The 14,639-nt window shown below is 50.1% G+C and overlaps 1 protein-coding gene across 1 annotated transcript; it reads right to left on the bottom strand.

Moving 5' to 3' along the window:
* Positions 1–529: 529 nt before the first annotated feature.
* On the bottom strand, positions 530–13,962 carry LOC123941250 (ubiquinol-cytochrome-c reductase complex assembly factor 2). Its single transcript, XM_046004194.1, has 4 exons — positions 13,810–13,962; positions 4,383–4,457; positions 3,481–3,550; positions 530–710 (listed from the first exon to the last, which is right to left on the bottom strand). Exons 1-4 carry the CDS (start codon positions 13,945–13,947, stop codon positions 583–585), a joined length of 411 nt encoding a protein of 136 aa, XP_045860150.1. The 5' UTR covers positions 13,948–13,962; the 3' UTR covers positions 530–582.
* Between the last annotated feature and the right edge of the window lie 677 nt (positions 13,963–14,639).

Here is a 14,639-nt window from a genome sequence, read left to right as displayed (position 1 = left end):
TGACCTGAGGCCCCGCCTGGCCAAGGCCCATCCATAGCTCTACTCTGGCCCTTAAGCCAACCAGGAACATGGGTTTTCTGCAAGGTCAGGGGCAGAGGACTCGGCTCCGTCCCTCTGAGTCAGTCAGTGGGAATGAGGGCCAAGCAGGCTCTTCTCATCTCTCCGCCACACCACCTCCTGCTGCTCTCTGCTGGCAACAGGATGCCTTCTTCGATATTTACCGCTATTTCTGGCTCTCCCCCAGGAGCTCTTAAAACAAAAGGGAGCCTGAGACTTTCGCCAGGAGCCAGCCAGACCCCTGCTGGCAGGTGGGGCTCCCGTGGCTGTGCAGGAAGCACCTTGCCCAGAGGTCCCGGCACCTTCCCTTCTCAGGCTCAGACAGAGACCCGCATTTCCTCTCTTCTGGAGACTCTCCTACCCTGACCAGCGGGCGGGGCAGATGCTTGACGGCATCCCTTCTCAGGCAGCTTTCCTTAGAGCAGCAAGGGCTTCCTTCTTGTGAGGCTGAGGAGGTTCCCAAACTGTGACGATGGGGAAATTAGGGCAGTTTTATTTATGATGACAATGTACAAGACTCCACACTTAGGTGCGCGGGCGAGATAAGGGCCGAGCCCAGGCCTTCTGCTTCTCCTCGGGATTCCTGGGGGCAAACTTCTCCTGCAGTTTCTTCCACATGCCTTTATTCATTTCCTTAAACTCTTCCAAGGTGTCTGCAAGAGGGGAAGACAAGAAATAGACTGAAGTCGGCAATATGATTATGTCAATTGGCCCCACGGGCTCTTGCCATCTGAGAGCACCTTGATTTTTACACAGTGTGGTGGTCTGTGAGAGGGAAGCATGGCCCCAACGTCTGATAAGCAAATCAGGTGGGCTCGCAGAACAAGAACTGCTTGCGTGGAGTACCTGCGTAGCAGGCCCATGCGAAGCATCCTGTGCCTTACGGTGCCCTCTGCCCACATCTACATGGGCCCCCCTGCTGCCAGGTTCCACAGGACCAGCAAAGAAATCGCCCTGCCACGTCAGCGACACATCCCGCGGGCCCAGAGGCCTTCTCTCAAAACTTGGCACGCCTTACCGTCTCCACTTCTCAGATGTGGAAATTAAGGCTGAGGGAGGCCAGGTAACTTGCTCAGGTCACACAGCTCAGAAGCGGCAAGCTGGGCAGTGTGGGCCCACCATATGCTGTGGGCCTGAGCAGGCCCGGGGCGGGGAGCAGTGGGAGATGGACCCGGGATCCCCACCGATCATCTCCTCACTGGGCAACAAATGATTCAACCCTGTTAGCCTCAGAATCCTCATCTGTAAGGTGGAGGTCAAAACACCCGCCTCCAAAGTTGTGGACTAAAGAAAGTAAGAGGAGAATCTGCTTGGTGCTTGGCCTGCACTCAGGAAAAGCTGGCCATCCTCTCAGCTATGAAGGTGGCAGGGAGCTGGTCGGTGAGAGCTAGTGGGGCCCTTGTTTAAGAACACACACACAACGCGCATACATACACACACAACCCCCAGAGACCCCAAAACCAGCTCTCTCAGTCTCGGTGCTACTGACATTTTGGGCCACCAAGTCCTTTGTTGTGGGGCTGATCGGCTCACTGTAAGACTTTTAGCAGCAACTTGGCCTCTCCCCACTAGATGTCAGTAGCAGCCCCCCTACCCGCCACGAGCCGGGACATCTAAAAATGTCTCCAGACGCGTCACACGGCGATGTGGCAGATTTGCAACCCCGCCCCCCGCCCCCCCCGCCCCCCCCCCCCACCAACCACTAGGGCTAAAGTTCTATGCTGCCTAATTTTATCTGTACTTTAAATTTAGATTTTCACATAGTATTGTTTTAATTTTATAGCCTAGATTTTCCTTGGTTAACAAAACTTCTGGAGAAGAAAAAGAAGAGCTTTTCTGAACAAAAAGGCAACTTACATTTATGGTCAGTGGGCTCTTGACTAAATGAGGACATACGCTCTACCTCAGCCATGAGCCTAACACCCCATCCTGAAATCTTTCCAGAAGTCTAGGTTGTCTTGTGGGCACAAAGTGGGAGGCTGAGGGGTCCCCACCCACTTGCGAGCCACGAGGACTCTCTTAGAGTCTACCATGACCCCAAGCCCAGGGGAACACACTTGGGCCCGAGACCTAGGCCACATTTCGGACTCACCAGGCCCTCAAACACTGTAAGGTGTGTATTCTTGCCTTGTCAGAGGAAACAATCAGGAACTTGTGCCACCCAGTTCCAACAAAAATATATGAGGCTTATTGTGAAAACAAATTATCAGCAAATTTCCCAGAGCTGAGCTGCCGACCAGAACAAGCTGGAACCATAGGCCAATGGTGGAAGTCTTCCAACTCCCCGTCCTTTGCAGCAGAGTCTGTCACCCCTTCCTCATCCCCCTGCCCCACTCGCAGAGGTGTCCAGGGGCTAAGGGCGGAGGCTGGGCCTCTAGAACTTATTTCCATTCTAATTTCAAGTTCAAACTTTGTTCAAACCCTCTGGGGCCCTCAGAGTGACACAGTGCATCAATGCTGGTAATTGCATGGGCCTAGGGACAGGGGAACACATTTATGTACGTATTTTTAAAAACTGTCGATAAAGTAATTCTGCCTGGCCAAAATATCTTTACCCCAGTTTTCCAGAGTACTGTAACAAAAATAGGATCAGAGCTGACATATGATAGCAGGTGACACCACTTCTGTTCAGAAGGTTAAGCATTCTCTGGAAGGCCAAATCCCCAAAACTTAGTCGCTGAAAGGCTGCCAGAAGAATAGGAAAGAGAAGTTTCTGGAGTACCTACCAGAAGGCAAACGTTTCAGGGCCATGCCCTTGCACAAAAGGTTAGCCTATTTTTGTAGATGGTATCCTTGGCAATAAAAATAGTAATTTTCCAGACCCTGCCTACTTCAACCCAGGCTCCCCTTGCCACTACCCCCAACTCCCCCTTTGGTGACAATAGAGATGGGGAAGTAAGGAGGGGACGGCTAGGCAAGGTATTTCCTTTCCTGTTAATTGAGGTTTGTCAACAACTCCCAAACGTACCTAGTTAAACCCGTATCTAACCCACAAACCACGTCCCCTGGGTCAGATAACTCTTCGACGGATATCCCCATACAAGTTTATTGAATGGCTTTTTGTTTTAATTAAAACCCTCATTGTTTATAAAGCCCCCTTAGGACCATAAAAATAAAATTATTTTCCTTCCATCCTGATTTCAACTACTTCCATTTGGCAAATATGTATTCCCCTGTTCCCTGCTGCCCAGGCTTGAATTTAAAAGCTCTAAAGATGGATTTTCTTTTTTAAAATAATGCCTTTGACCTTCTTCATAGTCTATGGCCAAAAAGCATGAGCCCTGAAGCTTCAGAATTTCCTCTAGGCTATTCCACAAGACTTTCCATCATGCAGCGCGGTCTTATTAGACAATTCCCCTTGGCTGCTCGAACTCAAAGAATCATTTGCAAACAGACCAGAAAGGGCAACGGGGCTGTCAATACCTGTGGACAGGATCAGCTTGTACTCTTCCACGGAGAGGCCACTGAAGCTTGTGTCTCTGGGCCGAGGGTACTGGTCACACGGGGCAGAGAGGACAGAGAAGGTGGGGGAGAGATTAGTTCTGCAGCACAACGTCAGAGACCTGATGATCCTTGAGAAGCCTTGCTCTCCCGGAACAGTTCCCCAGCATGGGCCTCCCCAAGCCAGGGGTCCGGCTAGAAGAGCAGCGCCACCTAGAGGTCAAAAACTTGGCCTCGCCTGAACCGACCCAAGAAGCCTTGGGGAAAAGTAGTCTGTGTGATTTAGGAAGTCTGGGTGTGGTTCCCCCAATTCTGCATTTCTAACCAGGTGGGGGCTGGGGGAGGGAGATGCGTGCATGGCTGCTCACAGACCCCACTCTGAGTTGCGAGGATTTAGAAGAAATCCCTTTTCCCTGTAGGTAGGCATTTGGGTGTGTGTATCTCTAGAGTTACTGAATACATTGTTCCAGCCTGGGGAAAACCACGCTGAACGGAATTTGACAGTAATCCCATCAGGGCTGAGGAAAAGCCCAGCTTTCACAGGACGTTCCCGAAGCACCCATCTTTATCAGGTGTGGGGAAATGCCAGCTCCATCAGAGAAGATGGAAAAATAACGGGTAAGGCCCAACAGTCGTCCGATACACCCTGAGCACACTCTATAAAAACACATGGCTGTTATTCAAAATTATAAATAGCTTTTATTTAGGTGACCTAAAAGCCTCTACCAGGCACCCTTGTTGGCTTGGTTGAAATTACTGGTTCCATTTAAAAGGAGCAAAGCCACACTTCTTTACAAAGCACCGTATAATCAGATTTTTCACTCACTCTCATTGGTCATTTCCAGTCCAAGGGCTGGGGATATAAAAAAGACTGGCCCACTCACCTTGTGTTTGTAATAGTTTGAATGGAGTCGTGCTAGGCTCTCATACATCTGATCACAGGTCTCAGGCTCTGCAATCTGAAAAACAAAGAGCCCCCCAAGGAAGTAAGCAAACAAGCCGTCTCCCACCCTGCGTCTGCACCTCCAGGAAGGACCCCCACTTCCACAATGCAAATGAAGCCGCCTGCCACTTAGCATCAGCTTCTCCCCTCTGTGGGAAGCCAACTTGGCCTCCAGCTCCGGTGATGAGAAAGCTATTAGAAATCACCTTTCTGTGACGGCTCGACCTCATCCACTCCCCAGCCTGCGGAAAAACTCCATCAACTGGCAAACAAATGTTTGTTGAGCATCTGTGACTGGTGGACCACCACACCAGCGGCAGCGGGAGCCACAGCAATGAAAATATAGTATCAGAAGGGTGAACTTCACGGTGGTGTGGGCTGCAAGAAACTGGGATGGGCGGGGGGAAGGGGTGATTCACAGGCTCAGCGTATGGCGAGAGTGAGACTGAGCTGGGTTCTGAAGGATGCACAGGAGTTGGGGAGCAGAAGCGAGAGCGGAGAGGCCTTCTAGATGGAGGGATGGTGTAAGCAAGAGACCCGGATGCTGTCTATGTTTCAGACCGGATCAGTCTGGCCGATGGCCTGAATATGCAGTAAGAGCTTGGGTGAAAGAGCGAGAATTTTTTGAGTTAAACCTTCAATATGAAATGTATTAAATACTCTTTTATGAAAGGCAAAAAAAAAAAAAATCGTCTGAGCTTTCATCCATGGTGAGCCATTACAATTTTACAAGGAAAGAAACATGATGAAGGCAGTGGTTTAAGATGAGATAGTTAAATTGAGGAGAATCCAGAGGGAGAGTCCAATTTGGTCCTGCTAGAAAGGAGAGGGCGCAAACACTGAGGCCTTGCAAATAGAGGGAGAAAAATCAGGACACCCTGGTGCCCTTGTTGGAAACTGCGAGAAACATGGACACACGCAGACGTGAGGTGGTTTGTCCCTGTTCATCCCTCTTTTTAGTTTTCCCTTCCTTCGGCCCTCACTATTATTTTACCTATGGTTCCTTGTGCGATTCCACCAAGAATTCTGAAAGTTCCCCTGAAAAAACAACTTTCTCTTCTATGTTTTTCCCTAGAATTCAAATGATGGATTTTTCCAACTTAAATCCTTTCTCGAAGAAGGCAAAGCATAAATAAATCAGTATTAAGTGTTTTAATAAGGTTGCTCTGTTTCTGCCTCTGTGCGCATGTCAAATGAGGTCCTCACTTCATAGCCAACAAAAAAAGACAATCCATCATATAGTTTTACTTGATCCGTCCCCGGGTTCAGGCCACTCATCACGACAAGGTCCAGGTAGCCACATCAGAAGAGAGAGGATTTGGGGCTGAGGAGGTAGCCAGGGTTCGCTGAGTAATAATCAAAGGCATTACTTGGGTGGACTGGCGCTGAGGGCTGAACAGAAGGAAGGGATGGAAAAACCTAAGGCTGGGACTGGGTCCTGAGCCCTGCAGGGCAGCATTCTTGGGGCGGGGGAGGAGGGAAGTCCAGCTGGAACTGAATTCTGCGGCACACACTTCAGAGGAAAGCATTTCAAACATTATGGTTTCAGCGGAACGTGCATAACCACGAGCTAACACGGAAGGGAGAACAGAGTGTGCGAGACACAAAAGGAAACAGAGAATAATGCCAGCACCAAGTTTTAAATATTATGTCAATTATCAAAAGAAAATCGTGCATTTCATATTTTGCCTGCGGTCTTCATTCTTGTGTGGATGGGCTCACTTTACAAATTTAAAAATAAGGTACCAAGGGGCGCCTGGGTGGCTCAGTGGGTTGAGCCTCTGCCTTTGGCTCAGGTCATGGTCTCAGGGTCCTGGGATCAAGCCCCGCATCGGGCTCTCTGCTCAGTGGGAGCCTGCTTGTGATCTGTCAAATAAATAAAATCTTAAAAAAAAAAAAAAGGAAAGAGAGAAAATCTTAAAAAAAAATCACGCACCAAGAACCTGCAGTGTGCTCGGCCCTGTGTATGAGCAGGTCTCCGTGGCTGTGGAGAGCAATGGAATCACACCTCCTGCCTTGGAATCTTGGCTCCTTCACTTATCAGACCCAGGATGCTGGGCAAATCATGCAATCTCCCCGTTCCCCACACTTTAGAAAAAACCTGCCACGTTTGCTTTATCACTCTCTCTATATATACGTATTTTCCTTCTGATCCATTTGAGAGTAAGTTGGAGCGTGACGCTCCTTCGTGCCATAATATTTCCGTAGGTTTCCTGAGAACAAGGGCATTTCTCTTACATAACCATGGTTCAGTGATCAAATTCAGGACACCTGACATTGATGCAACACTTTTATCTAGTTCATCATCCATATTCCAGTGCTGTCAATTGTTTCTGTTATAATCCTTACATTAAAAAAAAAATTTCCTTTTGGCCCAGGATAACCAAGGGCATTTATCTGTCATGTAGCTTTCTCCTTTCAGCCAGGACGGTTCCCCGGCCTTTCGTCTTTCAAGCACTGACATTTTTGAAGCATACTCGCCAACTTAACCTTTCTTTTAAAAGGAAAGATAATAATAGTCTGAGGGCGGTGCGAGGAAAAACGAGGCGATGCCTGGATTGCTCTGAAGTTGGGGCCTGGGACGCTGATCGACGTGTGTGATTCGCTTTTCCTTAGTGTTCCTGGTAGTGAATAGTCTGGCAGGCAACGCCAGTCTCCACCTCACGGACTACAAGGGGAAGAGCGGAAGTGTTTGGGACAGCCCTGGAGACAGGTAATCCTGGTGGCAGTGCAATGAGGAAAGCTGTGGACACTGCCAGGGGAGACTGGCCAGCAGGAGGGTCATGGCTGAGGACGAGCAGAGGCTACCTCAAGGAAGTGGGGCAGCTCTGCAGGCAGGGGTCGGCTGTAAAGCACAAACCCTGGGGGGGATGAGGCAGTGAGGGTGTCCTCAGCAGATCGGTGTTGCCCTCGCCGATGTGACCACCGGGGTGTGGCTAGGCATGGAAGTAATGAAGGCATGGGAGATCGCTCCACGCAAGTTCCCCTCCTGCTTCTCCTCCAACTTCTCTAATGGTGACCACGGGGCAACTCGGCAACCTCCTACTAAAGCCTTGAGAGAATGAGGTGTCCTCTTCCTTCCCGTCTCTGCAGGGCACAGAGGGAGGCGGGGGTCACCCCTGTAGAGCACTGCTCCCGGGAGGGCAAACAGCATAGGGTCTGAATGCAAAAACAATGGGATGCTCTGAGCTCCCTCAACCTCTTAAAAGTCCTTCAGTATTTACGACACAGCCTCCTAGATATTTTATATAATGCCCCATGTTCCACTAACAATTCGAGAAGGAACCAAACACCAAAAAATGAATTGGTCACCCAACCTCTTATCTGAAGCCAGAAGGTGTGTGTATGAGGCTGTAAGAGCAGCTCCAAGGAGGTGATGAGAGGCCGGAGTGCTCATTTCTGGCCAGGTGTAACTGCCTAAGGGCAGACGCCGCTCCAGCCAATTCCAGTCCCCGCAACATCCAACCCAAGCTCCCCACGGAAAAAAAGTCTTATTTACCATTTAAAAGGATTATCGGTAGAAATATCTGTCTGATTCCAGAAGCCTTGCCACACTCCTACATCCTACACTTTATTCACAGACTCCAGCACAAATGTTTCTGAATTTGGAAATATACAGTTTGCCTGATGAAATGTTCTATGCACTTTTAGAAATATTCTTATATACAAGCTTTAAATTACCTGATTTTGCATTCACACCTAATGAGATTACGGACATTTTAGGACTAATAGCAGCTCTGGGTTAGAAGAAGGCAGCCGTGGGACATTATGAAAAATACAGCTCTGCTCCCTAAATGTGAATGAAATAGATGTTCAACTGACATAGTGTCCTTTATGGCTCTATTTTTGCTCCTTTTGCATTTCCCCTGCTCAGTCGTCAGTAAATTTCTCTTTACCATATTAAACTTTTATACATACAAATCTACATCAGTGCCGCAGGCACTGATTTCGATTTTCAAAATTGAATTTTGGGTGGTGACTGCAATCGGTCCACACAGCAGCCCGGATTCTAGTCACACAAAGGGACGCATAAGCACTTTTGGGAAAGGGTGTTGCAAATTGCTTTGCTAATTAAGGTAGAGCTGGATTCGGTCCAGGAGGATCTATGAAAAAGGTTTTCATGGCTTGGTAATGAACTTCTGAAATGAGTTCATTCCGTTATGGGAGCCTGCCCCCTTCAATTCTAGTGCAAATCTATTTCTTGAGCACCTACTACTAGGCAGAGTGCTCTGCTGGGGGGCTGCAAGGGGACAATAAAGACCCAGCCTCGGCCTTGGAGAAATTGGAAATCAAGCCGAGAAGACAAGTCAGGCATGCGTTAAATATCAAACACGGTCCCAGGGGTAGCGTGTTAAATATCAAACACGGCACCAGGATACAGGACATCAGGGGTGGGAGCGGGTCACTAGGCCTGGCTGACAGGGCAGGAGTGGCAGGGGTCTTGAGTTTCAGCGCAGTGACAGTTCAGAGGGGGAGCCAGAGTCCCACAGTGCGCAGCAGCAAGGAGCTGGGGGTGGGTGGAATGGGGATCAGAGGAGTGGCTGGAGGACGTGTGAAAAAGCAGGGGGCAAGGATGTTTTAGGCAAAGCAGGGTCTTTAAGCTGAGCCAAGGAGTGCTTCAAGGGCCGGGGTGGGGGCAGCAAATCTTGGCAAGCCTTGTGCATCTTGGGGGGTGGTGTCCACGGTGCACTAGATGCTGAGGTTAAGAACCACTTGCATGGCGGCCCATTTGGGAGGCAACCGGAGGCCAGGGCACAGGCTGCCATGTGGTGAAAGGCAGAACACGGGCTGGCACCAATGCTCGGAGGACAGTGAAGACCTCACACACCTGCCTGCCACTCACTGGGGAGGCAACAGGCAGACCCACAGGGCTCCAAGTAAAGCAGGGACCCACCTAAAGTGGTCCCTAATTTATGCCTCTAGGAGGACGAGCACCTGAATCTTTAACTGAGCACAGAAAGCTGCCATCCCGTGGCCTCAACACTACCTTGGGTCGCTCTAGCTCTGCCTGGAACTGTGAGAGGAGGAAAAAGATGGCAACGTCTGCATTCCCTCTCACAGATGAGTCTCCTCACAACTCCTGTTTTGCAGTGGATTCCAGATTATAGCTAAAAATAGCACAATCTGTCCTTAGGCCATGCCTCGGACACTGGCCTTCTGGGGCCCCACAGAGCGGGGCATGGGCATGGCTGAGGTACTGTCCTTGCGACCAGCACCAGCCAGGCAATGGTGGATGGAGCTGGCTCCCTGCCACACTGAGGAAAGCCAGACTCCAGGGTTCCGCCGGGTGACCGAGACAACAGAATTACATACAACCTTTATACTCTCCCCTGAGACCTGGAACTATCACTTACATTACTGCAAACCCAAGACACAGTTCAACTTTTCTCAAACGAGGCTGATAGGATTTAAGCCCGGGTATGATGCAAGAACTCACTGGTGGGTGAGCCCCTTCCTGGGTGGCCACGTTTCCAGGCTGTTCCCCAGAGCCATGCCCCATGCTAGATTAGCGGGTGCGGGTGTGCAGTCAAGGATCTTTTAGGAAGCTGCCTGTGCGCCTAAAGAACTCATGAGAAGGACTGGCCCCTTTCCCTGTACTTAAGTCAACAATCAGAGTTGTTTTCCACCTGCCCCCACGTTGTGATTCTTTTATTGAGCGCTTGGTGCTGCAGGGGACGTATTTCCTTGAAGAAACTGTATTCAGAGCAGGCAAAACCCATAACCATTAACTTTCAAAATACTGCACAAAAGGACTGAGGGTGGAAGAGGTGTTAAGTGTGTTCCTGCTTCCCACCATCGCCTCCCTCTTGGTGGGTTCTGGGTGGACCGTGAGGCTCCCCAAAGGGCAAAGTGAAGTGGTATTAATGGAGGCGGAGGTTTTTGTACTCTGCGTTCAACTCTGAATGACTGATTTGCTTTCCAGTGAGTCCGGCCCTTCTGCACTGATATCCCACCCGAGGGTCATCTTTCTTCCAATCTGTACGAGGGGGGTCGTGGCTGGGGCAAAGCAAAGCAGGTGGGTAAAAAGCAGGAGATATTTACTTCTTTGGCAAAGCTGTCATTGGCTTGAACAGGGCATGAGGGAAAAGGGGTGGCTTCATGTTCACAGAAGGAGAGTTCTTTTCAGCAAGAAAGAACTCAGGAGAAATGGCAGCTGAGGAGAGAGGAGGCACCGAGGAGGCAACGCCGGATCAGGATTGGCACAGCTGGCTCTGTTGCTTACTTGTCTCGCCACTGACTCCCCGGGGATCCTGAGTAAGTTGTTTTAGGTTTCTGATTTAGGTTTCTGTAAAATGGGAATTAAGTGATGGCCACCTTCCTCAGCCGCACTGAGTATTAAATTAAATGAGAATATGCTTGCAAAAGCATGCCAGGCCGTGTGTTCAGTGGTACTGTTTACATGCAAGAAGCCAAGGGGCCGAGAGGACTGCCTGCCTCTCTCCTCGACAGGAACAAGGAGGCTGGGGAGCAGAGCTGCATCCACCTCTAGTCCGATCTTTCTGGCAACTGGCATAACCAAGGGGGAGCTCCCAGCTGGGCCTAACGCTTGCTGCCGGCTGCCAGCTTCATGAAGAGTCTATCAGAACTACCTTTCTTTCTCAAGCTTTATAAATGATCCGGGGTGTCAGTGGGAGTGACTCACAGTGCTGTTCTCCGTTCTGGCAAGGGGCTGCTCCCTCTACAAATTATCACCAAGATTTACTAAGCCCAGGAGCATTCTCAGGTGCCACGAGGATGAGGTACCATGACAATGGTCCTGACTAATGTGCTTGCTGCCCCCATGATATACTGGTTCGCTCTACTAGGGATGCATTCATCAGTGGCTCCAGAACCATAGACAAAGCCATGACTTGCATTTAAAACGATGACTCAAATCTGGGTGGGCCTTCGGCTGATTAGAACTATCTCCCCAGGCGATGACAAAAGATGACAATTCCAAAAGAGAAAGCTTTTCTGGGTCCTCTAACACTAAGTCAAGTAGGCAAACGTCACACTCTCTCACCTCCTCCGGTCTCTGTCTGCCTCCCTGCTGGCTGCTTTCACCACCTGAATTTCAGTCCAGTAAATTGCGTGTCTACCTGACTGGTAAGTTTCTTGACGGTAAGGACCAGGCTCTGTCCCCTTCTGGAGTTCCTAAGGTCCTCCCACACAGCAAGCTCTCAAATTCTCACCACTCAGGACACAGAACTATTCCTTCTCACTCTTCACTATTTCTCTCCACCTAGTTCTGCCACACCTGCAACTGTATTCAAATGATTTTTGTCTCATGAGTCATAACTGATCATTTATTCAATCTGTTCATCCACACATTTACTGGTTGTCCTTTATGTGCCAAGAACCATGCTAGACACTGGGGCGGGGGGAGAAAATAAATGGCAACCTCTCTATTCCCAGGAGGCTCACACTAAAAATACGTAGGGAGCAGAGCCCTAGAAAAGTCTATGGAGTTTGTAAAGTTGGAACTAGATACAATTCTTGCCTTCGAGATCTTGATATGTCGGAACAGTGAAGACCACTGTAAAAGGTGTGTCAGCGTAGTGGCCCCTCACTCCTTCCCCCAAGCCCAGAGCCAGGCACTTCATCCATGCCCTCCCCCAAGTCTGAACTTTGGTTTCAATGATATCACTGGGCATGTTCTTGCTTCTTGAGGTGGTCTGGCTTGGCTCTTTGTTGGACTAAGCTGCAAAAAAACATGTTCCTGCTTTGACAGGTAGTGGCCAAGTTTGGCAAAAGTCATTTCTTCACGTTGTGTGTTTATGTATCATATTTCCTATCTCTGACCTCTTGCCTGAGCCCCAGCCTCAAATATCTCACTGCCTCCTTGACATTTCCACTTGGAGGTAAGTCCACTTGGCATCTCAAATTTAACATGTCTAACACCGAACTCAAGACATTCTTCCCACACCTGCTCCTCATCTAGTCTTTCTCGTCCCAGTAAATGGCACCTCCTCCCACCCAATTGCTCAGGCCAAAAAAATCTAGGTGTTCTCATTGGTTTCTCTTTACCCCTTTACGTCACATCCACTATATTAGCAAGTCTCACTGAAGCAACCTTCACAGTGCACCACTCCGTCTCCTGTGCTGCCTCCCTCATCCAAACCACCATTATTCCTTGCCAGAGTAGCCTTTTCTCCAGCTGCCTTGTTCCTATCCTTGCCCACTATAATCCATTCACCACATGCAACCAGAATGATCTTTTAAAACATAAATTAGGTCACGTCAGTTTTCACAAACCTCCCCAATGGCTTCTCACTGCCCTTATGATAAAATCCAACTCCTAACCAGAGCCTGTTAATACCCTACTGAGCCTGGCTCTTGTCCTCCTCTGACCTCAATTCTTAGCAATTCCATCTCACTCACTCCCCTTCAGTCACTCTGGCTTCCTTTCTGTTCCTTAACACGCCAGTCTGCTTCCTGCCTAGGACCTTTGCCTGGAATGCCCTTCCCACCAAGTGTACAGCCAGCTCATCTTCTTCCCTTATGGCTCATCTATGTGTCACCTCCTGGGCCAGGCCTTCTGTATCAGAACCAGTATTACCCTTTTATCATGCTACTCTATTTGACATCCAACACAGGACTGATCTGGACTATCTTACCTCTGTCTACTTGCTTACTGTGTCCCAGACCAGAATGTAAACTTCAACTTCAGTTAAGCTGAAGAGGACACGACCTCTTCTAATTCACTTCTGTCTCCCCCAGCACCTAGCACAGTTCCCAGCACATGGCAGGTGATCGATGAATACGTGCTGTGTATGAATGAGCCCCACAGCCGCCCTAGCACCAACCTGGAGGAGAGCAATAACGTAGGGTCTATGACTCACACAGGGGCGGGGGCTGAGGTCCAAACCTGCTGCATGGACTTACAGGGGCCCAGAGAGCACACAAAGGCTTAGCTGGGGCCCTGCCAGGTCCTTGGGGTTCGGCTCAGTCACTGCACAACACTGCGAGGTAACAGCACCATGTCAGGAAAGCTCTAAGCCTGCAACTGACGCCATCTCAACTCTGGCTGCACCCAGAATCATCTGGTGAAAGTTACCAAATATTGAGGCCAAGGCCCCAACCCCTGAGGTTCTAATTCAATAAGGCTGTACGGTTCCGGTCACCTAGATTTTTTAAAAGCGTCTTCAGTAATTCTAAAGTGCAGCCAGAGGAGAGCACTGAATAAAAGGCTGGGTCGTCGCTCTCTGCAGTTCCGGGATAGGTGGGAGGTACAGGAGGGTCCGCGCGCACGTGCGGCCAGGGAGGGAAGGCTCGCGCATGCGTGGACCCCACTGCTCGCCCGCTCGTCGGCCCCGCCCGTGCCTCGTCCTTTCCGCCCCTCTCCCCCACCGCCGCTCCGCTGCAGGCGGAACCCATAGTCCGGTCACCTGGGTGTTCTCTCCCTCCCGAAAGGCCTGTGCTACCCGCTGTCGCAGGTAAGCGCCCAAGTCCCGGCCCCGTTTGGTCTCGTCCACTGGCCATTCCTCACAGAGCTTAAGGAAACGCCGGTAGCGGCTGGCCGCCATTTTTGGCCCCGTTTGTCCCCGCCCTTGAGGGAGGAGTCGTCGCGAAAGTGCGCCTGCGCACATAGGTCGCCAGTTTCCCGGGGTAGCGGGAAGGGAGGAGTGAGCATGCGCGAGTTCGCGGGCGCCCGCGCGCTCTCCGGAGAGGGGCGCTGCTCTCCTGTCTCTGCGAGCCGAGCTAATTCAGTGTTCCTCCTTCTGGAACCGGCTCAGCTCCCAGGGGCCAGTCAGACGCGGTGTACCCCAGGGACAGGTTTACTTCTCTTTTTTTCAATGCTTGCACAAGCTACAGACTAACACACTTCCTCCGAGACCTCTGCTAATTTGCATAAACGAATACATTTGCATGCAAATACAGGTTGTTATTCGATGAAGATGTGTATGAATTTAATCACACAGCACGCGCAAGTTGTTCGCCTCCCCTTCTCTCCTGTCGCAGCACTTGTGCTTGTCATTACCAGTAGGTACTGCTCCTTAGCTCTAGTTCCTCTGTCCCCAGCCCTTTAGTATCATTTCAGAGCTCCCCTCCCCACACCGGGCACGTGTCCCTGGGAGGCACAGATTTCCCAGCTTGAGCAAAGTCAGCTGGGTTGATTCAGCCTGGGAAACTTGTTTTACCAAGTCTTTTCTTATACATCTCCAGCTGCAGCATCATGTGGGATGTCATCATTTTTCTTTTCAAGATACCCCCACCA

Source organism: Meles meles, chromosome 5 (genome assembly GCF_922984935.1).
Source record: "Meles meles chromosome 5, mMelMel3.1 paternal haplotype, whole genome shotgun sequence".
NCBI lineage: Eukaryota > Metazoa > Chordata > Mammalia > Carnivora > Mustelidae > Meles > Meles meles.
This window is presented reverse-complemented; position numbering and strand designations above follow the sequence as displayed.

Coding starts and splice junctions, on each gene's coding strand:
- LOC123941250 (XM_046004194.1), bottom strand. CDS start 13,947: ATGGCGGCCAGCCGCTACCGGCGTTTCCTTAAGCTCTGTGAGGAATGG. Junction 4,458..13,809: donor GGGAGGGAGAGAACACCCAG/GTGACCGGACTA, acceptor TTTGTTTTTCAG/ATTGCAGAGCCTGAGACCTG. Junction 711..3,480: donor CAAGCTGATCCTGTCCACAG/GTATTGACAGCC, acceptor CCCCTCTTGCAG/ACACCTTGGAAGAGTTTAAG.